Here is a 27,785-nt window from a genome sequence, read left to right as displayed (position 1 = left end):
GGTAATTTTTAGCAGCTTTTCTCCTCATTCAACTCCCCCCAGTAGACTGGTAAATGACGCTTACCAAATACAGCCCTTGAATGGAAGCCAGAAAAAATGCAAGAAGAGAGGAAGACCGCAAATAACATGGCAACAAACAGTTCTGAACGACATCAAGCACCTCAACATGAAATGGGAAGATCTGGAGAGAAGGGCAGTTGACAGGCAAGGATGGCAAATGTGGGGAGCCCAATGTGCAGCAAAGGAAGGGATGGACTAAGGTCTAAGGCTATAAGCACTATAAAAAACAAACTCATAATGGGTATTGACCAGGAAAAATTAAGTTCAGTGATAACCTAACCACTCATGGGTTTGGAGAACACCTAGTGAGTAGTACTGAATCATATACACATGGTCAATGCAATTATTGGGATGAGTCCCTCACTAACATCTTTTCTCACTGTGATGTGTCAATCTTTCAGTGCTTTGTTGTTTATTTATAAAGAGACCGTTAAAATATGCAGTTCAAACCACCTCTAAATGTCAGTGTCAAAACAACTTTTCTACACAGTCTTCAAAGTGTCCTGGAACCATCCAAGTCGAACAATCTTGAATAACTGGCAATACTAAGATACTTTTGTGGCACATCAAAACAGGGCTGATTGACAGATTAGTACTGTCAAGTGAACTGAAACAAACAGCTCAAGTCTGGCAAAAAAATTGTAGATATTTTTACCACTGAAAAAATATTTTAAAAGGACCCTGCTGCTAGTGCTTCCAAGTCAGAATGAGATGACTTGGCTTGGGAATCATTCCCTATTTTTGACCATAACACCTGAGGTTTGTTAATAAGCAAAAACAAAGGTATTTTAATCTTAACCGCAAAATGTGCATTGACAGAACATCTGCTGTTCGTTGGGAAACAAATATTTCTTACACAAGAAAGAAGAACTCAAATTTGGAAGTATTTTTTTAACTCTTTTGCTTTCAATAAATGACAACCTGCCTTTTTTAAAAAGGTTATTTCAGTCAGGACTAGGAAGAAGAAAAGACTTTTTAATTTACTCACATTCTATCTGTCTTTCCTTATCCAACTAATTTTCTTTGGGACAGGCAGAAGAGATGCATTTGAATAGTCCAGAAATTTCAAAATCTAAAATTGTTCTGGGGAAAGGTACTGTTGACATTCATGTCTGTATCATGATCATGCCCTCCTTCCTTGTACCTCTTAAAGCAAATTCTTAAGTTTAAAACCTAAAAAGACCAAATCGTTCAAAGGACTCTGACCTTTGAAATTTGTTCACAAATAGTTCTCAATTTAAAGTACCGACATACAACTCATTTTATAGGACAACCACTTTATTACAAAGAATAAACAATGCTTTGAAATAAGATATATTCAATTATTTTTTCATTGTACAAAACGTCCATTTTCTTTGTAGAGATCACTGCAGTAACAGGCCATAAAACTATAACCACCTCAAATCAACCATCCTGAAATACCGGTTAACAATAGTATCGTTAACTACATCTCCAAAGTTTCTGGCTTGGTCATCACGTGGTCTACTTCAAACTAAATTCAAAGATATTGCTATAATTACTTTAAAACACAAAATGTAGGTTCTCATTCATTTTATTTCAAATTTCACAAAAACATTCTTAAGTTGTTGCAATATCTGCCACAGCTAGCATAACTTTTCTACTTATGTAGTCAGAACTTTCATGAAAAGTCTATCAAACCCCTTGAAATTTCTACAAATTTGATATTGTACTCTGATCAATGTGGATGTTTTGTTTACATGTATTTTAACAACAACAAATACGGAATAATGAGAACTTCTGATGCAGTTTCTCAAACAGCTAATTTCAATCATATCAAATAAATTTAAAAACTGGAACAGACATCTCAGTATATTTGTGCAACATCTAGCTTATAAGCAAATAAAATGTTTCTCTAAGATGACACTTAGGTGGGATTTAGACATTTTGCAAGTACAGTTCTGAGAAGCAGACCTCAATGTGCATTTTCACAGTGTATATAACGTAATTTAATTTTAAAGTAAAACTGCGAAGCACGGAACAGGAGATTTGCATTTGTTCACTATTCAAACATTACCCAACTGGGATAACGGAAGAGAGTGAAAACTTACATAAAGCCAGCTGTAAGTACACTTACACAGAAATCATATTTTGATTAAAAATACCACAGTTCTACCTTTGGTCATCGTGACACATCCTTTAAAAAATAAAATGTGCAAAGTATATGAAACCAAGTGCAAAAACTCCATCCATGGACGTACCCAACAGATTTTATTCTTAAATAATATCACTAAAAATCACAACTACCAACCAACAAAAATCAAAGCCATAAATGTTTTCTAAAGGCATCTTTCACAGTACTAATAAGAAAAGCAAAGTTATACTTTTCTAGTTACAGCCTGCGTGTAAGTGGAGATTTTAGTTACTGGGTAGTGTCAAGGTCATAACTGATGAAGTAGACCATTATATTAAAGTTTTTAAGCCCATTTAACTTTGTCTGCAGGAAAAAACCCTACATAAAAATTCATGATGTGAATACTCAGCTTCAAATAAATCTGTTGAAATCAACACTATATGCACAAGGTTTTTTTCTTGTCAGGTTTTCTACTGTTATGAGTAGAACTATTTTTACTACTCTTATGTCACAACCGGTTCTACAATGAAGATTTGTAAAGTCCCCAGTGCTTTTACATGGCATCACAGATTGTGGCAGTGTTAAAAAGGCCGTACCAGCACTTCCATTATAAACTCTGACTTTTAGAAGTCTAAAGTTTGGCCATAAAATTTACTTCAGCATATTTGGGTTATCCAATCTTTTATTGAGAATCTTTTGCCAAATATCTATGCCCCCATTAAAAACCAAACCAAACCAAAACAGGTAAGTCCATTCTTAATTTTTAAGATTACATATTTACAGTACATGTTCTTAACACAAATGTAAGGGGAAAAGGCAAGTAATTCCACCTTGATGTATATTATTTTGGCATTGAAGGAAAAATTTAAAGTGCAAAGTATAAAACTTCATTGCACATGTGCAGTAACTCATTTTATAAAAATTATTAGATGCCTCAAAATCTATTCACCTAGTGGCCTCACACAATTCAGCCATTTTACTCTACACTTTGGTAAACAAATTATTTTTTTTAAATAAATAGCATTGAAATGTTTACATTTTTTCTATTACTGTGAACAAACATTTTCTTTAGCACAGGAATGGATCAACCTATTCCTAACAGCAGTGCTTTTTGAGCTAAATAACTATCTAATTAATGAAAAATTACTGATAAGTAAATGGGAGTATTGAACTGATTGCTTTACTTGTTTATTCTACCAAACAAGCAGTTATGAAGACTAACTGGAATAAATATGTCATAAGAATTAGCATATAATATGTGCAAAACTGCTTACCATGTATTTTGACTTTGGTTAAATTTTTAGACTAAAATATTTCAGAAATGTTATGGAAGCAACACAAGCGATTACAAACATAAGAATGAGGTACATTAAATTCTTATTAGTGCAAAAAGCAAGCATATGCTGGAAGCAAAGCATATGGATTTAAAAAATGGATGAATCCTCATGAAGGGTTTAATATTAGACCAGAGAGGTCTCTTTGTAAACATTAAGAATATTTACAGATTTAAGATTTGTACAACTTCAAAAGGATAATCCAACTAATAGTAGTGCATTTACATTACATTTATATTTTTCAAAACAGAAGTGACAGTTTCCTAGTATTTGCATATCTTCAGGGAATGCCTTTAAAGATTAAAATATTTGTTACAAATAGTAGAAAAATCATTTCTTTACAAAAAGTACATATATTAAAATATTCTATACATTTTAAGATACTATAATAAATGGAAATGTTTGCCTTGCACTCGGATACCACAGTGATGAATGTGGTATAAGAACTTCAACTGAACAGAGAAAACTTTGTAAAGCCTCATTATCTGTGCAATGACATTTCGACACGGGCAATCTACAAAATCTTTGAAAACTGGCACAAGTGGCAGATAATCTTGTGCACCTGCAGTTGTAACAAATTTAAATTCTGCTTCAAGTGTCAATTTCAGATTTAAAAGACAGTGATATTTAAAATTTTAATCAAAATGGTTGTTGATAGAAGGTAGTATCTAATTATTTGCCTTCACTATAAGAATTTCTGTATATGGTAGTTCAACCTGAACAAGGCTGCATAATGCTGATGTTTAAAATGTAAAAAAAAGTGTTCATATAAATTTAAGATAAAAACAATGCAAAAATAAAATATTTGGAGCATTTACAAAATATTACAAATGTTAAACACTACATTTATAACTTGAATTTTATTATGGTGCTTCTATTTTGAACTTGATGTTTTCATTTCTGTGAAAAGAAGGAGACACACTATTATCTATATGAAGTCACGGAACGTTTAAGTGGTCTGACACATTCAAACAGACCATATTCTTGAAGTTTGTATCTAGAGATTTCAGTATATAGATTATTGCCAAAACTCTCAAAGCAGGGCTGAAATAGTAAAACACCAAACTGAACTCTTCTACATTGTCTTCCCCCATATTAGAGAAACAGTTTTCAAGTGTGGACAACAGAGTTTTCTTATAGTTCACCTTTGGTTTGAGCCCTGCAATTGTTTTACTGGTTTAAATGTAAAAGCTAGAAAGTAGTAATGAGTGGCTCACTGTCCTCATAAGCCAAGACACGAACACAATTTTAGAAACCTTAAGAGAAAGCAGTGATTTCACTGCCCTTACTGGGTGAACAAAATCAGGGCACCTCATACAGAGGCAACAAATTACTCTCTCATTAAAGAGGAAAAAGGACAGAAGGAACCAATCAAAACAGTGGATGATACTAGTTAGTTGGCAGTGTCAGCAAGACAAAAATTTTGAAGTTGAAATGAAGCTAATTAGAATCTAAAGTTTGTTTGGGTTTTTTCTGTTAATGTATACCTGTGGGGTGAACCAATACATTGATTTAAGTTTTTTTTCCACTTTTCAGTTTTTACTTGTATCCAAATTAATAGAACAAGTTGTCTGAAAGTTTTAAGCTGAACTTAAAGACCAAATTTCTAAAAACTGTACAGATCATTCACGGAGAAGAGGTTTCCACATGCATGCTGCTGAGGAAAAATGGACTTAACAACAGAAAAATGGTTTGATAAATAGTTTTCTCATAGTGCAGATAAATCCCATTTAACACAACATTTGGTATCCACTTTACCTTGAAGCCATCGAACTTGTGTGGCTGGTCCATATCCTCTCTCATTCTTTGCAGAAATCCTGAACACTATAGCAGGTCTGGAGGTGTAATCAACATGGGCATTTGAAAGCTGTGCAGCAGTCACTACACATGATGTTTTAAGACCACAGTATATTTTCATAAATACAAGCTGATTTGGGTTTTCGTGTACTTGTGTGGTACGAATAGCTAAGTAAGCTGAATATTCCAAGATATTTCCAGAAGGTGAAACAGGTGGCTCCCATGAAAGATGAATACAGTCTACACTCTGGAGAAAAATTTGAAACATTATCTGCATAGTATCACAATGTGTTGAAACTCAACTGTCAATTAAGTACATTACATAAAGTTCCATTACCATTTAAGTGTGGTTATACTCTATGGAGAGTGAAAAGGCACAGTCTTATTCAGACCACCGGTCCTTATCTGCTTACTTTACTTACACAAGCATTTACTACCTTTTACTCTTGACAGCAATTCTGAGCTAAAACAGGTATGGAAAACAGAAAACTTCTACTCTGGCTTATGCAAAACAAACAAAGAGCAACACAAACACCGTGATTCTAGATGTACAAATAAGGGGATATTTTGGGGAATGAGGTTGTGTAAGTGTAAATAATGGAAGAAACTATTTAAAATGTATTATTGGTAAGATAACATAAGTCAGAAAAAGCAGAGACTGATTTTCAGATTCCAAGTTGAATTTGTTGGGCTGGCCATTAAAAAAACAAAAAAAACATCTTTTTATTTGTAAATGAACAAATTTAATACAGTCATTGAGACACAAATATTAAATTTCAATGTCATTTTAAGAACTTTTCAGAGCGACCAACATTTTAACAAGATTACTGCCTGATTTATAAAAAAAACATTCTAAAACATGACCAATTCTTTGGATCTTTTAACGTGTTGTTGTCAGGCCTTTTCTTTTAGGCTGCAAGCACCTCAGGACAGAGACAGTTTAACACAACACTAAACAAAGTCTGTACTGATCAGAGAACTGAAAAGTAAGTGTTACCTGGTAATAATATTTTCTGTCAACACCTCTATCTCAGTGTTAAGTGTCTGAATGTGGTTCTTAACAAAAAGGCCACACCAAAAAAAAAAAAAAAGTTACAGCAAGTAGAATTTACCCATCAACTTTTGACACTATATGATAGGACAGGGTTTTTTTGTTTGTTTGTTTTTGTGTTGTTTTTTTTAAAGTAAAAATCCCAGAAATTACCAGATTAGGTTTGGGAGTCAACACTACACAAAGTGAAATCCTAATCAGCTTTCTCACCTTGGTGATTCTGACCGTTGAAGGTGCCCCAGGAAAACCAGGAATGCAGGTTTTAAATTCATTGACTTTACTGAAAGGGCCTACACCACAGCCATTAATTGCAGCAACCCTGAACCTGTACACAGTGCCTGGAAAGAGATCCTGTTTTTTAAGTAAACTGTAGTCTGGGACATCTGTATTTTCCACCTGAAAATTTAAATAATGCAAAATTCAAGTAAATAAGTTTACCTATAAAACACTAAAAATCACACCTAACCTAATGAATTAGCAGGTGGCAGGATCAGCTTAAGAAAAAACTAAATTTAAAGTGATTTTAGAAGTGTGCGTGAACAGTATATACACAGTGGACCCCAGAAGTTAGGTCAAACTGTTATAAGGGCTAAGAGTAGCCCTTATAACAGAAGCATTTAAGAGAAATTTATAATCCCCATAAGAATAAAGAAATCCTCAGCTACAGTTTCACTGTGAAGTCTGCTCTGTTAAACAAGCCATAATATGCTGTATTCAGTGTGTTTTTTCATCTGATTATGGTCAGTGATAAAGGCAGGATACTGGACTAAACAGAAATTATTTGCTTTGGTAGGGAACACAGGGGTTGCCATACGTTGCTTTGTATTAGTGTCACAATTCTATTAGTTTTCTTAAAAAAATATATTTAGTTTGTTTAATTTCAGTAATTTACAAAAATTATACTAATTAAAGCACTGACCTACTGCAGAGGAATGATAGATAAGGTAAAAAACATTTAAAACTGTAATCCCTATTTTCACTTCCTGAAAAATGCTTTTTGATTGCTTTCTAGCATTAGTGTAAGTGATTTTTTTAATTTTATTTTATTTTTCGGACAGTGAAGGGAATGGCACAAGCAAGCTTTTTAAGTTATGCATTTGAAAAAAGGAACAGTCTTATGCCCAAGCTATTATATTTTGTCCATTAACTTTTTATTTCAGAAGTTGCTGTTTATAGTCATGAGCTATAACTTTGAATTGACATACAAATAAAGTTGAATAAATCTTAAAAGTCACTATGCTGCTAACCAATACAGAATTCATTCATTTGTTTAAGTAAGGACATGTGTAATGTCAAACAATGTTAATGAGTATTAAACAGTCACATTTAAAGGAGAAGAGACCTCAGTGAATAAGTTTCAAGGTTGTATTTAAAAACAGATACTATATTAAAAAATGTATAGCTAACCCACACAATTTCTTAATTTTGAAATCCAGTCGCAGGTTTCTACGTTTTCATACCTCCAGTGATCACACACAAAAAGTTCTTACTAGTTTGAAAATTTACCAGTTTGAGAGCTATTGCCTATGTAACACTGGCATAAAACTAGTAAAAACTTAAGTGCGCCTTCCCTATAATCATGCATTTTATTCGGCTGGTTGAAGATTTAGCCTCAGAAAAAGAACGTAAGTAAGCAAGATATCTGCCAGCATCCTGAATTAGGTTTAACTGTGGGTCCAGAACTCCTATTAGCACTAGCTCCTCCACAGTGTACCAAACCAGGAAATTCCCAAACCTTTAGTCTCAACCAGTTAATACACATGGGCAACACATTCCAAAATTAAGAACACACGAATAGCACTTACCTCGTTGGAGATGCTTGATTTTTCTTCTGGCAACAAATAGTACTGGCTCACCAAAGCACTACTGCTTTTAAAAATTCCCACATCGTACCACTGTCGTTCTCTTGTTTTCACTGTTGCCATCTGTCTTAGTGGAGTAGTTTTCTAATGTTTGAGGAACACATTATATAGACCACCCATACTTTAACATAAAAAAGTCACAGTTCATAAAACTAAAATATATGAAAAAAGAACTCCCAGTCACTCCAGTAAGTTACACTTTGTTGTACTTACAAAGAACAAATATACATTTATTACTCAAATGCAGTTAAAGTATTGAATGGTTAAACTTGTTAAAAACACTGGTATTTCCAAACACATGAGGTGGAAGGTATGCAGATAGTATGTGCCAAGACAGATATTTTACTAACATATTAGAAATACAAATAGACTGATGTTCTGATGCCATTTCTAAGAGTACTGCCCCAGAAAAGAGGTTCTTCTAGGAAGGACATTTGATTTTTTTGTCACCTCTAAAGGGGCAAGTAGTTCTATATTAGCTCATCTTGCAGTTCAAAAGGAACTTAATTAAATTACCTATAGGTTTGAAACTGTGCAGTATGCCTGATCTAAAGTATGCAAGACTACATACTTCTATTTTAATCAAAGTACTAATTACAGGATGCATTTATGACCCTATTAGGCATACCAGCTATATACACAGTTGTACTATACTGAGTGATAAGAAATGTGGTCCTAGAGTTGAAATGTAGTTCAGTTTCCTCCCACCTTTCCTGAGTAGTTGTTTCATTTACACTCTCTCATACCAAACCATTTGCAACACAGAAGTTATTTTTTGAGAGACTGGATACAACGTATAATTTTCATCTGTACCGTTCACCGCAACCTACTAAGCAATGCATCATGTTTTTCTTTCAAACAAAATATAACTATCTGGAGGGGCCTGACACTAAGAACAAAGATCATCATTCATTATTATGCAATATCACATACTTACAGATAAGTGCACAGTCAAGTTATTTGTTTGACCAGTGCTGACTTTGGTTGAAGGTATTATAAAAGTAGTTTCAGCAACTAGAAACAAGAATTATATTAAAAACATTAGTTCACATAAAACAATTGACATGTAAAGACAAATTCCATAGCTTATAAAATTTGTAAATGGATTTCAGTGACAAGTGTCTCTTGCAAAAGTCTATTCAGTATTTCAGACATAGTTTGGTATGTTTTACATGCAGTGCTATTTACAACCTGACAATTTTAATAGCTTTTTTAAACCAACTGTTGGTTTTAAATTTACAGAACAACTCTAAGGGTGTCCGGCGTTGCATGCCATTGCAGTTAAAATGGTAGCATCAATGGAGACTAGACCTACACAATTCTAAGGCAATGGCATTATTAATAGTTATGGCCTAGAGTCATATATAAATTCTGTTTACAACAATATTGGACTATACACAAACAAATCAGACTGGGGCAGAAATTGCCCACCCAGTATGAACAATCTAAATGTTAAACCTAGGCAATGAATAATTTTAAATGTATTGCTCATGCATAAGGCTAAAGTTTTGTCATGGTTATTTTTAGTAAAAGTCAGGGACAGGTTACGGGCTTCCGTAAATATTTATTGCCCGTGACTTGTCCCTGACTTTTACTCACTGTGACAAAATGGGGATGGAGGAAGATCCAGCACCCATGGCTTCCCACCCCCTCTGCTCCTGAGAGCGCCAGGGTTCCCCTAGGCTGGCTGAGAGTGCTGGAGTGCCCCCCACCGTCTGACAGCTCTACCTGCCGCCCCAGGGCTGAAGTTGAAAATGTCACAGAGGTCTCTGGAAGTCATACAACCTGAGCCTTACTCATTCATATCAGTACAGATCATGTGAGAACTCTAAACAAGGAATATAGAAAATAACCCACCAATTGGAAGAGAAAAAATAACTAATTCATTACATTATATAATTGTATTCAAGATTCAGACAACTCTAATTACTCCATTTGTATTCTGTGCTTACATGTCAAATTGTTAGAATAGTGCTTGTGTATGCAAGACATCACCAGCAGAGGGTCAACCAGTAGTTACTGCTCTCAGGCAATGGCAAATAGTTCATATTCACTTCCTTCTAGAAATTTTGTATTGGCATGGTTTATACATTGAGTTTACATTTCAGACATTTCAATCATACATTAGGAGGTGGTCAGTCTAAAATAATAAATGTGATTAATTTAATTTCATTTGTGGTATGAGGCTTCCAATTTGGAAAGAAATTAAGATGATCTGAAGTCACCATTTGAATATATTGCATTTTTAGCCAGAAAAACACTGGAGCGCGCAAATGTGCACAGGCACCAAAGTTCGTGGCTACCATTATCTAAAAGGTGGATTTTTGTCAACTAGTAACGAATATCTGTAGCACTTTTCACCCACACAAATCAAAATGGTTTACAAAGGTGCGTAAGGATTATCCTCACTTTAAAGTGAGACCAGCGCAGAGATCTTTCAGCTTGCTCAGTATCATCAATGCCTCAACCATTATTTCAATCCCAGCCACTATTCAAAGATTACAAAATTTCCCACCACACTAGAAGTTGGATGGCCTTAGATAAATATGGCTCAAAATACAGTATGTGAAACACATTTCAAACCTTCAGATTTTGAACTGAATGTTGTTAGTGAAGTTTCATCTTTAACAACTGCCCCATTTGTACTTGATGACTCAGTTTTAACAGCCTGCTGGGTTACCATAGTTTGTGTGCTGGAGACAGTACTGGATACAGAAGCATCAGGATTTACAGTTCGTATGTCCAAGTCACGTAATTCAGCTACATTTGCTGAAGTCTGAGGACCTGCAATATGAAAAATATTAACTCAACTTCAATATTGATGTCAACTGATAAATATCAGCCTAATCTAGATTTTTAGTCTGCTATAGGAATTGATGCTAGCCAGATCCACACTAGAATAAGTCTGGTTAGATCCCTGCCATACACCAACTTTGGTGTTATTTAATTAATATCAATTTCTCCCCCATACTAGTTGATATATTTACATAAAACACAAAAACACCTAACTATGGACAGGTACATAAGATGCTTCTTAGTTCCTCGACTGATAAAATCGGCCCATCTGATTAAATTCTGTTATTCTGCTAAGCATTAAATCTGGGAGGTAAAAATTTAAACCATTGATCTAAAAGCAATTCTTAGTAGCAAAAACATCTGCAACCTTGAAATCCTAAATTTTTGCCAGTCCATGCAATTTAAGTGACTAGGAATATTATAAACTGTAGAAGTTAGTTTCTCAGTTGATACTTTCTATGCCAATTTTCAACCTGTAGCAACAGACCTTTCTCTTGTAGAGAGCTATTGTCATATTGTCATTATGATGACAAGTATTTGTCATCATAATGACAGAAGTGAACACTTTATTCCTCTTAAAGCACAATAAACTAGGGACAAATTATGGTTTCATCTTTCCCCCCTGTTATAAATATGTACAGTAATAGATACTTTGTGAAAGGCTTAACTTAAAAAAAACCCCACAAATATTCTTACTTTGCTATATTTGCAAGATTTTAACTCTAACTTTTCTTTAGTCTCTACTGAATAAACTCTTACCTAAAGTGCACGCTGGCAAAAGTGAGGGGGCATTTGACTCTTTGAATCCTCTAGAATCTAGATGGTTTTTCTTTGTAGCTTCTTGTGTAACTATGTTTTCAGGTTCAGTAATATTTTCTTTAGCTTCTAGTTTTAATAATGAATTAGATGAAACTTGTACCTATCCAAAAAGAAAGCAATTGTTTGTTTACAATAATTGTTAGAGTTTACAATTTGAGCTGCAAACATTGCAAGGAAATGTTTGTTCATAAAATCTTTCCACTGGAATTTCAAATAAAGATGAAAGTAATTAAACTTGTAAAACATAAGCTTTTCACAAAGTCTAAATTTGATCTGATAGCGTCCTTGTAACATTCAAAGCTCTATTTTGGAGACCACTAGTATTCTTAAATGAAAGTACGTGATAACTTTTAATTTGCACATTTACTGTACATGTACAGTTTATTTGCAAATAATCACATAAAGTACAATTATGTAGGCTCAACTATATTCCAAAAAAGATTAAGACATATTAGAAATCCCCCCTCCATACTCATATCAACATATAGTATTATTAAAGAAAACTTGTATTTCATTAAGATCCCCAATTAGTCTTGAGGAACAAGTTGTAGTCTTTAAGTGTCTTCAATTTTTGATTCCACACAAGTTCGCCTGTTTTTAGAGGCCTTAAACAGTTATGACCTAATCTAGATTTTTTTGAAAGTTTAAGTCTTTTTAACCAGAATCTCTCTTTTAATGACCCTTCTTTTACTGGTAACAGCAGAAGGGAAGTCAGCTGTACACACTGCTATTCACAGGTTTCCAAAGGCCATATTAGGAGTCAACTGCTACTAACAGGCTTCCAAATACCATATTAGGAGCCTGCTACAAAGAAAGGAATTTCACCAAGGCTCTAATAACGTAGCATATCCTCTCTGCCTCTCTGTACCCATTTTGCTGGGGCTTTGAGGACAAAGGAGATTTTCTTCTTGGTATCAGGCTCCCAGCTACCATAAAGTACTCAGTGCAACTGCAGCTTCCCTCTTGTATCAGCAACAATGGCTTTTCAAGACCCTCCATTCAATCAGGAAGTGAGGTAGCATCATTAGAACAGAAGTAATGTAATTAAGCAGTTAATTTTTTAGCTTAAAAATATTTCAGACTTTTTAAAATTGGCAAATTAGGGTGGGAAGTGAGACCATCACTAAAACTTTGTCCTGATTTGAGAATTTTCAGTTTACACTTACATTATTAGGAACCATGTGATTTGTTTGGCTGTGAAGATCCAGCTTGATTCCTGGAGGAAGGATGATAGTCATTGATTATAGACTTTGCTGCTGAGTAGAACCACCTTACAGGTAAACAAAAACAAATACCCATTGATTCTATGAAGCATTAAAATGCTTTATATGGAGTCTATTTTATCCCAGTGAGTGAGCGCCAGAGCAGTATGAAGGTGCTTTTGTGTAAATGAGAATCAGGCCCTTTGTCTTATTGTCAAAATCTCTGTTTCTACTTACAGTAGCACTAAGTCTGAAATGAAACTGTAAGAGCAAACAAAATCAATGGAAATCCTTTTCCCAATACCTTCTCCTTCAAGTCACATACAAATAGGATGTTAAACTTACCTTTGAACTCATTCCCCACTACTTCATGTACTGGCCAAAGTCGCAGCCAGATTTCAAGGTATCATAGCAAAGTACAAAATCCATTCTGAGCATGGATTCTATTTTCCTGCCTCATATCAAATGTTTCACTCTGTAAGACACTTCCAGGCTCATGAAGTTCTAGCTTACATCAAGGAACCACTCCATCATTCAGCCAACTCGGGGTCAGGAAGCACAAGGGTAGTTTAAAACGAGATTTTCAACTCTTGAGTTGCAGTGTGTGCACTCCCTAGGCACAGCCAAGGATTTGGGTCTTTATCTTACATTAATTTTAAAATGGATAGTTAAATATGTATCTATGTAAATATCTACAGGAACCTTTGTAGAAATGTAGTTTCATCTAAGGGAAATATTGCAGTATACCTTGTGAACTCAGCAGTGCAGTCTCAGGAACCACAGTTCCACCAGTCACCATAGGGGCTGGGGAGTCAGCATTTAACTGAAGAAGATATCCTTCAACTGTAGGAACTTCATCCCATTTTACTTGAAAAGAATTAGTTGTAGCTCTGATCAGCTGTACCTGCGATGGTGCTGATGGTTTCTCTAAAAGACACCAATTAAATACAATTGGAATATTTAAAGCTGCTCTTTCATTGCAGTTCAAATGATATTTCTGTAATGACAGTACATCAACGGTTCTCATTTCTCCAAATACATATGGCATAGGCTACGCGACAAAAAAGCATTTTTCAAACAAGTTATAAAATAAAGCCAGAAAATACTAAATTGTCTCTCTTGAGTGTCATACAAGGCACATTTTTTGAAGTCTCATGCCAGCAGAAAAATCAATGAGGTTTTAGGCTGCATATGCAGAGGCATCACTTCAAAGATCATGGATAACAGAGACTCCCTAGATAGCTTTATTGACAATGCACCTGAAAGACTGGTTTAAGTATCTCTAGCACTGAATGCAATTGGACAGAATTCAACAAAAATGGCTATGAAAAAATGTGAGAATATTATTGCTTCATTAAGCAACTAAGAGTGGAACACAACCTTTTACAAGTACCTGAAGCGTTCAAACACCAAATATAGCAATTGTTTAGTGTGGTGAAAGAGGTAGCCGCAACAATAAAGTGAAATTAAGGAAAATTTAAAGTGCACATCAGGAAAAAACTTACAAAATGTTTAGATAATATACTCTTTAGCATCTTGTACTCAAGAATCTTAGAGGTATTTTATTGAATTTAGCCTCATAAAACATCTTTGCACGCCTGTGGGATTTGAGGCCTGTGAAACAGAACATTGTTTTTCGCAGAAAGCCATAACAATAATCTTTAAATGAATCAACACTGAAACAATTTTTTACTAGAAAAACCTGAAATTTAAAAGTTCACTAAACTTGCTATAGATTAAAACTTCCAAGCAGGTATGATGCCAAGTTTCTATATTGTAGTAAGATGTACAACATATTATAGTACTTTTATTATGTTCTTACTCACCTGTATCTAAATACCAAAGGTCCTTGCAGCAAACTTGATTATTCCAAGCTTTTCTGTAACCATCTCTACCACTCCAGATGTACAGACGAGTGCCGACTGCCACAGCACAGTGTCCAGCTCTTGGCCCGGGTAACAAGTTCTTTTTGTCTTCCTGACAATCTGAGATTAGACCGATCCATTCCGTGGTATCTAGTAAGTGAAACTTGAAATAATCAGTACCATTCAATAAGTGTTTTCAAAACAAGAAATACAGATAATAATCCATCTAACTAGTCAAAGGGAAAGTGATTGTCTATGAGACTATACATGTGTTTACATTTACTCATTTGAATCATTAATGGTTTGAATATTCTCTAACCTCTGAAGTTAGACCAGATATCATCTACATTGCAGACAAGTCATTTGAGCCCCCACTCCCCCACTGATTTGTATCATATATGATCTACAAATGTGTCTCCTGGCAAACAAATATAATTGAAGCCATTTTCCTGATCTTTGGTTGCATCATGTGAAAATGTAGAGTAAAAAGGTATGGGTCCTAAGGTAGCTCAGTGTGCATAACTAAAAGGCAACAACCGTGTCTTAGAGTACAGGAATATAACAGAATACAGAACCTATTGGGGAGTTACCCCAGCATTGTTCTGTATTTACAATGCTGCTGACTTCTTACAACTAGGGCTGCTGATTAATCAGTTAACTCACGCAATTAACTTAAAAAAATTAATCGTGATTAATCGCAGTTTTAACTGCACTGTTCAATAATAGAATGCCAATTGAAATTTATTAAATATTTTGGATGTTTTTCTTCATTTTCATATATATTGTATTCTGTGTTGTAACTGAAATCAAAGTGCACATTATTTTTGCTTATAAATATTTGCACTGTGAAAATGATAAAAAATAGTATTTTTCAATTCACTTTATACAAGTACTGTAGTGCAATCTCTTTGTCGTGAAAGCGCAACTTAAAAATGTAGATTTTTTTTTGTTACATGACTGCACTCAAAAACAAAAGAACGTAAAACTTCAGCACCTACAAGTCCACTCAGTCCTACTTCTTGTTCAGCCAATCATTAAGACAAACAAGTTTGTTTACATTTAAGGGAGATAATGCTGCCCTCTTCTCACTTTCTGGTGATGTTGTAAATAAGAACAGGCATTTGCATGACACTTTTGTAGCCAGCATTGCAAGGTATTTACATGCCAGATATGCTAAACATTCGTATGCCCCTTCATGCTTCAGCATGATTCCTGAGGACATGCTTCCATGCTGACGACGCTCATTAAAAAGAAAAAAGCGTTAATTAAATTTGCGACTGAATGCCTTAGGGGAGAATTGTATGTCCCCTGCTCCGTTTTACTCACATTCTGCCATGTATTTCCTGTAATAGCAGTCTCGGATGATGACCCAGCATGTTGTCCATTTTAAGAACACTTTCACTACAGATTACACAAAATGCAAAGGTACCAATATGAGATTTCTAAAGATAGCTACAGCACGGTTTAAAAATCTGAAGTGCCTTCCAAAATCTGAGAGGGACGAGGTGTTCAGCTTGCTTTCAGACTAACACTCCAATGTGGAAACTACAGACCCCAAACCACCAGAAGAGAAAATCAATCTTCTGCTGGTGGCATCTGACTCAGCTAATGAAAATGAACATGTGTTGGTCCACACTGCTTTGGATTATTATCAAGAAGAACCCGTCATTACCATGGATGCATATCTTCTGGAATGGTGGTTGACACGTGAAGGGACATGTGAATCTTTAGCATATCTGGCACGTAAATATCTTGCGATGCCAGCTACAACAGTAACATGAGAACATCTGTTCTCACTTTCTGACACTGTAAACGAGAAGCGGGTAGCATTATCTCCTGCAAATATAAACAAATTTGTTTGTCTGAGTGATTGGCTGAGCAAGAAGTAGGACTGAGTGGACTTACAGGCGCTAAAATTTTACAATGTTTTATTTTTGAATACAAGTTTTTTTGTACATAATTCTATATTTGTAAGTTCAACTTTCATGATGAAGAGATTGCACTACAGTACTCATATTAGGTGAATTGAAAAACCACTATTTCTTTTGTTTTTTTACAGTGCAAATACTTGTAATCAAAAATAAATATTAAGTGAGCACTGTACACTTTGTATTCTGTGTTGTAATTGAAATCAGTATATTTGAAAATGTAGAAAACATCCAAAAATATGTAAATAAATGGTATTCTATTGTTTAACAGTGTGATTAATCACACATTTAATCACAATTAATTTTTTTAATTGCTTGACAGCCCTATTTACAAACATGACATCTGTTATCCAGAAAGTATTTTTCATGAATTAAATGTACACCCAGATCAGTGGAGAGCTTGAGAGTAAAACATGTGCCAGGTGGGATGTGAAACTGGTGTCTAGTTCTAAAGTCACCTAAGACTATTTTTTAAGACTTTACTCATAGGTTTACATCTGTTAAAACAAGTGTTCAATTTATCATTATCAAAAAGGGCAGAAACACTAACCCAAATTTAGATAAGAAAATGAACTGGTACACTTCCATTCACCATCACAAGCAGAAATCTCATCCTCCACTGTCTGTGGAACCCATCCACCAAAAACATACATTCTAAAAATAAGGGAAGAAGGATGGGGAAAAAAAAAAAGACAAAGCTAATTAACAGTGTTCCCAGGCCTGTTGCATCGTTCCATCTCATTATATACTCCATGACAAAACAGAATATTTACAGGACTTCAGTGTCTCAATCGTAGTTTACAAGAGTTTGTTTATGCCCCACAATCTCTTTCTAATCGCTGCTGTTACAGGTCTATAGATATCAAAAGTGTTGAGCAAAATAACTACGAGAAATATTCCACATTAATACACCTCTGGCATATTTCTTATCTCAATAAAGGCAACTGAAACTGCTAGGTATTTAGAAGTTAAAAATCTAAAGTAAAAACACAACTTCTACAGCCCTTCCATGTATTGTTCACAACAGACCATTTTAAAAGACTATCAGATATCAGAATTAGAAATGTGTTGTATGAAATACAATCTGCTTTTAGGAATAAAAAAAATCAAAAGTTGTGATCTTGTCTCAGAGGGCACTCTTCTTCTTCCCCCACCCCATATATACAACCTGTAAGGTGATATAAATTGGAAGCAAATATATTTACTTTGATAAAGCTATCTGATGGACTGAGTTATGCTACTTGGTAGAAGAGTAATCTAGGGCAGTGGTTCTCAATCAGGGGTACACATACCACCGGTAGTACTCAGAAGTCTTCCAGAGGTACATCAACTCATCTATATATTTGCCTAGTTTTACAACAGGCTACATAAAAAGCGCTGGCAAAATCAGTTCAAACTAAAATTTCATACAACTTGCTTATACTGCTCTATATACTATGCACTGAAATATAAGTAAAATATTTATATTCCAATTGATTTATTTTATAATTTTATGGTAAACATGAGAATGTAAGCAATTTTTCAGTAAGAGTGTGCTGTGACACTTTTGTATTTTTATGTCTGATTTTGTAAGCAAGTAGTTTTTAAGTAAGATGAAACGGGGTATGCAAGACAAATCAGACTCCTGAAAGGAGTACAGTAGTTCGGAAAGGTTGAGAGCCACTGATCTAGAGGGTAAAAGAACATACAGCAATTTTCCATGTTTTAAGTATTATTTTGTATAGTTATACAAAGGGAGCAGGGAAAGAATTAGATACATGCATGACTCAGTCTGATTACATGATTCAGAATACAGAATTCAGTTCTGTTGATGGAAGTTTATGGGGTTGCGTGTGTGCGCGCAAACATGCGCGCTCCTGTGCGTATATATTTCCACAGCACTTTGATGGCCTATGAAACGAAAGAGTAATGATCAAGCTCTACCTCTCCCCCTAAATTGTTATCAGCAGTATTGCCTGGAAAAATCTATTCAAGCTAAATGTTATAGATACTACTAAGTAACATCAGTCTTTTTAAAAATATCACTCTAAAGTAAAGCATTTCAACGTACACTCCCCCCCCACCCCCCCGACTCCCTACTATCATTCAGTATCTGGAATGTTTCTCTCCCACTTCTTTCTTCAGCTCCAGCATATTACAATATTGAAGTTCCTACAGAGTAATAGAATGACCCATCTTTCAGATGATTTTATGTGTTACCATATGTTCAAATATCACACTACCCTGTTTTATGGATTATCATTCTGCATTTGCAAAAGCGCATGGGTGGTTATTTACATGTATTAAAAGCCATCTCTATTTTCATGAATTTTTGAAATTTGTTAAATGTTATGGCTTGAGGTAAAAAGCAGTGAAGTTAATACAGAAGACTATGTGCCTACTACTGAAAGAGCTTTAAAACTACAGTCTACCAATAAACAGATCCGAGAAATTACCAACCAGCAGCTCGTCTCCACTAGAACTAGAAGGATGCGTTGGGCATATTTGGGACATGTACTCCGGATGCCAATATGCAGGCTCCCACATGATGCTGTTAAGTGGAAGCCAACTGGTGTGAGGAAATGAGGGTGGCCAAAAGAAACCTTAAGACCACCCTTTACCAGAAGAGTTGATTTCAATACCACAGAGCAGACAGAAGCAGCAGCTAATGACAGAGAGGAATGGAAGAGACTAGTTTCTGCCCTGTGCACCAACATTAGCGTGAGAAGGATGTAATAATAGTAGTAATACTACTAAAATTCACTAACAGCCTTAATTTAGATGATGGCATATTGCTATCTCCATAGATTCCACGAAAGCACAACATCCAGAAGAGCATTCCACAAGGCCAAAGCTGTTTATGTTGTACAGTGGTGGGTAAGGGTAATCCAACACAGAAACACTATATTGTCATTCTCCTACTAGGTGTACCTTTCTATAGTTGAGCTTTTAACAACAGACATACTTGTTTCCTATTACATTAGCTGTATGGAGACTGCGAGGAAGTGGCACCGTCCCCTTAGTTTCTGGTCTTGACCAGGTCATGGTTTCTAAAAAAAAAAAAGATAGCAGCATTTCAGTAGAGTAATAAATATATTCGATACAGCGATTTGTGCATATCACTTCCTAGATTTCAGGAAATACTGTGCATGTACCTACTATTAATTAGATTTTAACAAAGCAAGAAGGTAGCCCCTTTCAAGCTAATTTCTATCTTCATATTTATAGTTTTTTAGTAACTTCACACTAAGATGATTTTTATGTTAACTGTCCTTTTCAGATTTATATAATAGGTTGACAAACCTGTTTACCAATTTGAAATTGAGATTATAATCCCAATTTCACTAAGGCTACTCAATTTTTAATTATTTTGGTAAGAATATTTAAGATTTCCTAGTAAAACCAATGATCTCGGTGTGCAAGTGAACGTTGCAGCATGTTAGTGGTAAAAGTAATAGTCATAGAAATCTGACACATTTTGTGCCACTGAATAAAATGGCATTAAGACTATACACTGGATGTCATTAAATCATGTGTTAACTACAATTATATATCAGATCACTAATTGTCATAGGGTTTCACTTTTCCTCAACACCAGACATGCACTTCAGCTGATTCACACACTGACTGAACTCACCTATGTCAAGCTCCCAAAGGTCATTAAGTCGACAGCCACACATCCCTCCAAAAATATACATCTTTGGATTTCCCAAATCTTTTCTGCAATACACAATGGCTGTGTGGGATTCTCGAGGAGAAGGCAAGATCCCTTTGGTCATTGGAATGCTCCAGCCTATGACTCCAGAACCATGTTGCAGCTCCAGTTCATAGAAATCATTTAAATATCTAGTGTAAAATTAGGAAGATATTGAAAAATATAACTGAAGGATTATAAAAGGGAACATTGGTGCATTTTAGACCCCGCCCAGCACTTTTACTTTTTTCAAAAGGTTATCATAGCAGACAGCTATAATGATTTTATTTTTACAGTATCCATCAAACGTTTGATGGTAGGGGCCGTACAAACAGAATAAAAACAAACTCCACAAAATAGCATCCTTTTTAAACACAAGCAAAAAAGAGGAAGGTCCAATTTATAAAAAGGAAGCTAAACATAGGGCCAGTATTCGTTTTAAAAAGTAGGTTTTAAAAATACTGAGATGATATTTAAATGTAAGGAGGGACAAAGTATGGGCAGATTTCAGGCACAAACTGTACATCGAAGAAAGTCTGCTTTCATTCCATTTTTGATATCTGGCATTCCACAAAAAAGCCATATTCAAAAGTGACACCAAGATTCTTAGCATGATTCAAATTTCCTCAGCAACTGAAGAGCGACTTGCTAAGCTGTAAATGATAAATACCCTATGATATGGTGCATCAGCAGAATATGAGCAGAATGCCCTCAGGTTGGTCAGTGAAGAGGGAATTCACCATTTATTGTTGAATTAAATGAAATCCACTTATTGCAAGTTACTTTTAGAGAACTGTCTGAGTTCTGATACTTGTTTCAGTCAAATCTTGTTTAATAGGGAGAAGAGAGTTTTGGCACATTACTGCAGCTAGCCAGTTGCAAGTGGTCTTAACTGCCATTCACTGTGGGGGAAAAAGTATTTTCAGCTTTGGTATCCTATGTGTGTTGATTTAAAATTAACTGTACTTTGAAGTGTTTGTATATGCAGCACATTCCATGGTTCTCCGCAACATTTTGTGAACAAAATCTTCCAACCCAAATCCATTGAAGCAGGAAGACTCATGGGAACTTCCATTAAAGTAATTTAAATTAAAAAATACTACTCGCATGCCAAAGCACTGTATAAAGATATGTAAGGGTATAGCTACATTGTAATTAAACACCTGTGGCTGGTCCATATCAGCTGAATCGTGCTTGTGGGTCTCTGGCTAAGGGGTTGTTTAATTGCAGTGCAGAAGTTCAGGCTTGGGGTGGAGCCCAGGCTCTGGAACCCTCCCAGCCTGCAGGATGCCAGAGCCCAAGCTCCAGTCTGAGCCAAGGCACCTACATCACAATTAAACAGCCCTGAGCCTGAGTCCCAGTCAGTTGACATGTTCAGCAGCAAGTGTTTAATTGCAGTGTAGACAGAGAAACATCAGATGACCTTTTTGGGTACCAGGAGATCGAAGGTAAGAGACTACTGTTCAGAAATTTAGTAGCTAATCCTGGAATTCTGCAAAACGGCACTCTATTTAGCTTCCACTGCAAATATGTCAGAGTTTCGAACCAGTTATCCCTGCAACAAGCCTAATGGGAAGACTATAGCAAAGCCCCTTTATTGCGCAAAGACTATCTAACATGCATTTCTAGTAATTCCATCACTATCATCTGGGACATGAAAAAAATTTCTTCTAACCCTTCAGAAGCTTTTTTGGTTTGTGTCTTGTTACATCTATTATTTACATATTTTGATCAAACACAATCAGCATACCTGGGAATGTTATTGTTTGAATCTTCACTTTCATTTGCCAGGCCACCAAATAAATAACACTTGTTACCATATAAAGAAAAGCTGTGGCCAAGTCGAGGACAAGGTGGTGAACCAACAGACGGAGACTGAGGTTTTACTTTTTTCCACAGCCATCGACTTGCCTTAAAGGGGGCAGGGGGAGGGAAAAAAGACAACTTCAGAAATCAAATCTGCTCACATACTATCAATAAAGTGTAATTTGAGAATCAAGATATCATCATGGACTATTCTTTGCATATTTTCTGTATAATCTTTAGTTGAGTATTAATTTATTGAATATTTCCTGATACCCTCCAAAATCTAACAGGAATAAAGTTAAGTAACAACTGATAATAAATTAATGAAGTAAAACCTAATGACATTAAACATTTTCATTTTATGTTCCATTTTCAAGATTTAGTTCTTCTCTCCTCAACAGAACACACAATGCTCATCCATGCCAGCTTTCTGAGAGCCGCAGCCTATCAGATCATGCCAAACTCAATGTATTATTTCACTTAAATAGAAGCAGAATCTGCTGCATTTATCCATTTTGCTAAAAATCTTTAAAACTGAAAGGTCTTTATTGCGTTTCTTACCTGTAATTCATATAAATCATTACTGTATCTTCCATATTCAACCATTCCTCCGAACACTAGTATTCTGGTGCCATCGCAGACAAATCCATGGGCTGCACAGCCTGGAGGAATATCTCCTCTAACAGCAGGAAGAAACCACTGATTTGTAGCTATAGTATAAAAAAAAAATTTTAACACCCAGAGGGAATTGATGCTCCTTTAACAACTCTGCCATCAAAAGAGGGACACACAAGAGACACTTTTTCTTCTTTACTGACTGTAGGTGGCTCTCAATAGGAAAGGATAACAATAAAGAGGTTATAAAATAAAAAGCAAGTCAATCGACGGAACCACCACCACATTGATCACTGCTCTGTGAAACAGGTGTTACTGAACATAAACACTGGCAAGTCAAGTGTAATTAGTCAGGCCAAAAAAGAATCTGCACAGCAACAAGCAAAAGACATAAAAATCTAACAGTAAAATTTTTTAAGCACATCAGAAACAGGAAGCCTGCCAAACAATCAGTGGGGCTACTGTACGATCAAGGTGCTAAAGAAGCACTCAAGGAAGACAAGGCCATTGCAGAGAAGTTAAATGAATTGTTTATATCAGTCTTCACTGCAGAGGATGTGATGGAGATTCTCATACCTGAGACATTCTTTTTAGATGACAGATATGTGGAACTGTCCCAGACAGAGCATACAAGGTCAAAGTGGGTAACTGTCCTGCCCAAGCTCTCACAATGAGTCACTGGCAGATTCAATAGTAGTAGTTCTGGCTTCCTCTACAGTTATAAAAGAAAAGGAGTACTTGTGGCACCTTAGAGACTAACAAATTTATTTGAGCATAAGCTTTCGTAAGCTTATGCTCAAATAAATTTGTTAGTCTCTAAGGTGCCACAAGTACTCCTTTTCTTTTATAACTGTAGAGGAAGCCACAAAGTGGCTGTTAGTCTGTATTCGCAAAAGAAAAGGAGTACTTGTGGCACCTTAGAGACTAACACGGCTGCTACTCTACAGTTATACTAAGTTCTAGATCACACACTCTCTGCCCCTGTCAACACTAGAGAACCTTTTGAAAAAATTTCCATTATTGCCAACACCAGTTCAGATTAATCGAATTTAGCAACATTCAGAGTTTTAATGCAGATGTGGTTTCCATTACTAACACTGTCTTTAGCGCTATGTCATCTAGCCCTGCTATGACAAAGTCTTGCTAGATTGGTGCAGAAATTGAATTAATGTTAACAACTGCAGGGAATTCTTCACAATTATCCCTAGTGAAGACATGGCCCAGGTAACTAGTAAAAGTCTCTCACACTGGTCATACTCACTAACTTCCACACTGACTCCTCCCAAAGAAAAGACATCTTTCTACTGTCACAATGAAATAAAGGTCAAAGTCACATACCCTTTTACTACCATAAAGTGTTTTAAAGGGACACTATCAATTTGACATCTAGTCAGTGTTAAAAAGTTTCATTATATTTACCCCAAACAGTAATACATGTACATTTAAATTTTCTTATTGTAAATATTTTTCTCCCCTTTGGCCGTCAGCTTCCACACACACACACACACACACTCACAAACAATAGGGGAAACTAATTCTGCAAGAAATACAGTAAATACACAAAGTAAAATGTAAACAACACTTTCCCCAATCATATGTTATTTATAAGAATATGGTAGATTAAGACATTTTAAAAAGTGGGGTTTTTAAACTGACTGCATCTGTTTCAGTGTAGCAAAGTCATATCTGCAAGCTGGTATGGAAAAATTTTGCTCAGAAGAAAATCTAACATTTCTCCTCTGAATGAACTACCTTCAAAATATTTTCACAATCCTGACTTCAGCTAAAATGCAGTCACAAAAATCATACAACCATTTCTTTGCTATTTATATATGTTTCTATAGTACTTAAATTTGGAGAGGGAAAATGATGGTCTAGCTCTCATTTTCTCAACTTGGGTGTCCTTTAATTCTTATCCCAACCAGCAGTAGCGAAAATTCATTTGTATGGAACAGCCTACCTAGTCCCCATCTTAGGTCACGCACTGAAATTCTACACAACTATCCCAGTTGGAGGGGATTCTGTGCAGTGTTTCAGCATCTAATATTTTATGAATAAAATTAATCTTCAGGAGTTGCTGTCTGAAAAAACTCCCAATGCAGCCACATTCACTTTGCTAACCCAGATCCATTTCTCTTCATATTCAATGCCCTGAGTTGCCACCAGAAGGAACAAGTGGGATTTGGCAGATGAAGGAGAGACAAGAGAAATAAACTGGTCTCCACTTGCTCAACAGGCACCTTCTCAGTCAATTCCATCCAATCCTTCCGATCTAAAGAGGAGGCTATGACAGATTCACACCTAGGGACGTAACTTCCTTTGCCTTAGAAGAGGCAGTAAATCCAGCCTCGGCATTCAAATGCTGGCACAACGCCAGCGGGACCCAAATCTAGGGCAGATGTTTCTCTCAGCGGCCTGCAGCACAGACAACAGCAGCTGCCGCCAGACACCCAGGGCTGGAAGCCCACGTCCCACAGAAATCAGCGGAGCAGGGATAGAAAACATCCCTCCCGAGCCCTCCCCCCCGTGCACCTCCCCCTCCCCCCATATGCACCCGCACTCATGGCTCCCTTGGGAGATGAGCCCAGCCCGGCCGTGGCGGCGGCTCCTGACCCGTCCCCCACGGGCCGCGCCCCATACCCGTGTTGTAGACGTGCAGCTCGTCCGCGATGCCCTCGTTGCCGCCCCCGAAGATGATCACCAGCTCGCGGATGGCCACGGCGCGGTGTCCGTGGCGGGAGCGGGGCACCGGCCCGGTGGAGGAAGGGACCCGCCTCCAACTCAGGCCAGCAGCGGCGGCGGCCGCCGCCATCTTGCCGCCACTCCCACAATGCACCGCGCGGGCGAGGGGTGGCCGCGGGGGGGGGGGCGAGAAGAGGAGGTGTTTGGGCTGCGCGCGCAGCAGCGGCAGCGAGGGAACGTCCCTTCGGTTGCGTCGGACACACGCCGGCGTAGAGTGTGGGGCGGGAAACTGCTCCCTGCTGGGCTGTGGTGCCTGTGAAAGAACAGGAGGACTTGTGGCACCTGAGAGAGACGAGCAAATTTATTTGAGCATAAGCTTTCGTGAGCTACAGCTCACTTCATAGGAATGCATCGGATGCAGTGAGCTGTAGCTCACGACAGCTTATGCTCAAATAAATGTGTTAGTCTCTCAGGTGCCACAAGTCCTCCTGTTCTTTTTGCGAATACAGACTAACACGGCTGCTACTCTGAAAGCTGTGCTGCCTGTAGCGGTTACTGATGGGTAACAGAGTGTAAGAAACTGCTATTGTAAACAGCTTTTACCTGAGGTAGCAAATGCCTACAGATAGCAATGTGTCCCCTGCACTCAGGGCAGGATAAAGTATTATCACAGAATCATAGGGATCTCCGAGAAGTCATCTAGTCCAGTCCCCTGCACTCAAGGCAGGACTAAGTGTTATCTAGACTAGACCATCCCTGACAGGTGTTTGTTCAACTTGCTCTTAAATATCCCCAATGATAGAGATTCCACAACCTCCCTAGGCAATTTATTCCAGAGTTTAACCACCCTGACAGTTGGGCAGTTTTTCCTAATGGCCAACCTAAACGGCCCTTGCTGTAATTTAAGCCCATTGCTTCTTGTCCTATCCTCAGAGGTTATGAAGAACAATTTCTCTCCCTCCTCCTTGTAACAACCTTTTATGTACTTGAAAATTGTTATCACATCCCCTCTCAATCTTCTCTTCTCCAGACTAAACAAACCCAATTTTGTCAGTCTTCCCTCACAGGTCATGTTTTCTAGACCTTTAATAATTTTTGGTGCTCTTCTCTGAACTTTCTCCAATTTGTCCACATCTTTCCTGAATTGTGGCATCCAGAACTGGACACAGTACTCCATTTTGAGGCCTAATCAATGTGGAACAGAGCGGAAGAATTACTTCTCATGTCTTGCTTATGACACTCCTGCTAATACATCCCAGGATTACGTTCCCTTTTTTTGCAGTAGGGTTACGCTGTTAACTCATATTTAGCTTGTGATGCACTGTGACCCCCCCCTATTCCTTCCCGCAGTACTCCTTCCTAGGAAGTCATTTCCTTCCTAAATGGAGTACTTTGCATTTGTCCTTATTGAATTTCATCCTATTTACTTCAGACCATTTCTCCAGATCATTTTGAATTTTAACCCTATCTTCCAAAACACTTGCAACCCCTCCCAGCTTAGTATCGTCCGCAAACTTTATAAGTGTATTAGTGTATATAAGTGTATATGCAATTATCTAAATCATTGATGAAGATATTGAACAGAAATGTATCCAGAACCGATCCCTGCAGGACCCCACTGGTTATGCCTTTCTAGCATGACTGTGAACTACTGATAACTACTCTCTGGGAATGGTTTTCCAACCAGTTTTGCACCCATGTTATTGCAGCTCCATCTACGTTGCATTTCCCTAGTTTGTTTATGAGACGGTCATGCAACACAGTATCAAAACTTTACCAAAGTTAAGTTATACCACGTCGACCATTTCCCCCCATCCACCCTGTCAAAGAAATCTATCAGGTTGGCTTGACATGATATGTTCTTGACAAATTCATGCTGATTGTTACTTACCACCTTATTTTCTTCTAGATGTTTGCAAACTTGATTGCTTTATTATTTGCTCCATTATCTTTCTGGGTACACAAGTTAAGCTGACTGGTCTGTAATTTCCCAGATTGTCCTTATTTCCCTTTTTATAGATTGGCACTATAATTGCCTTTTTCCAGTCTTCTGGACTCTCTCCCGTGTTCCATGACTTTTCAAAGATAATTGCTAATGGCTCAGATATCTCCTTAGTCAGCTCCTTGAATATTCTAGGACACATTTCATCAGAAGACATCTAATTTGTCTAAGTAATTTTTAACTTGTTCTTTTCTTATTTTT

At 36.7% G+C, this 27,785-nt stretch overlaps 1 protein-coding gene across 4 annotated transcripts; it reads right to left on the bottom strand.

Annotated features, from left to right (window-relative positions):
- Positions 1 to 1,320: 1,320 nt before the first annotated feature.
- HCFC2 (host cell factor C2) lies at positions 1,321 to 25,742 on the bottom strand. Of its 4 annotated transcripts, XM_073323851.1 has the most exons (16): positions 25,541 to 25,742; positions 22,847 to 22,995; positions 22,230 to 22,390; positions 20,423 to 20,631; positions 19,751 to 19,835; positions 17,357 to 17,460; positions 14,840 to 15,028; positions 13,761 to 13,940; positions 12,978 to 13,027; positions 11,752 to 11,911; positions 10,780 to 10,980; positions 9,134 to 9,210; positions 8,140 to 8,280; positions 6,545 to 6,730; positions 5,245 to 5,530; positions 1,321 to 4,386 (listed from the first exon to the last, which is right to left on the bottom strand). In XM_073323851.1, exons 1-16 carry the CDS (start codon positions 25,710 to 25,712, stop codon positions 4,361 to 4,363), a joined length of 2,376 nt encoding a protein of 791 aa, XP_073179952.1. In that variant the 5' UTR covers positions 25,713 to 25,742; the 3' UTR covers positions 1,321 to 4,360. The 4 variants fall into 4 exon arrangements, with proteins under 4 accessions (XP_073179952.1, XP_073179961.1, XP_073179970.1 ...); XM_073323860.1 differs by lacking the exon at positions 6,545 to 6,730; XM_073323842.1 differs by lacking the exon at positions 1,321 to 4,386 and having other exon boundaries at positions 4,393 to 5,530.
- Between the last annotated feature and the right edge of the window lie 2,043 nt (positions 25,743 to 27,785).

Source organism: Lepidochelys kempii, chromosome 1 (assembly GCF_965140285.1).
Source record: "Lepidochelys kempii isolate rLepKem1 chromosome 1, rLepKem1.hap1, whole genome shotgun sequence".
In the NCBI taxonomy this organism is placed as follows: Eukaryota; Metazoa; Chordata; order Testudines; family Cheloniidae; genus Lepidochelys; species Lepidochelys kempii.
The sequence above is the reverse complement of the archived record's forward strand: the minus strand, read 5'-3'. Positions and strand labels throughout refer to the sequence as shown.

Coding starts and splice junctions, on each gene's coding strand:
- HCFC2 (XM_073323842.1), bottom strand. CDS start 25,712: ATGGCGGCGGCCGCCGCCGCTGCTGGCCTGAGTTGGAGGCGGGTCCCT. Junction 22,996..25,540: donor GCTGCACGTCTACAACACGG/GTATGGGGCGCG, acceptor TTTATACTATAG/CTACAAATCAGTGGTTTCTT. Junction 5,531..6,544: donor CAACGGTCAGAATCACCAAG/GTGAGAAAGCTG, acceptor ATTTTTCTCCAG/AGTGTAGACTGTATTCATCT.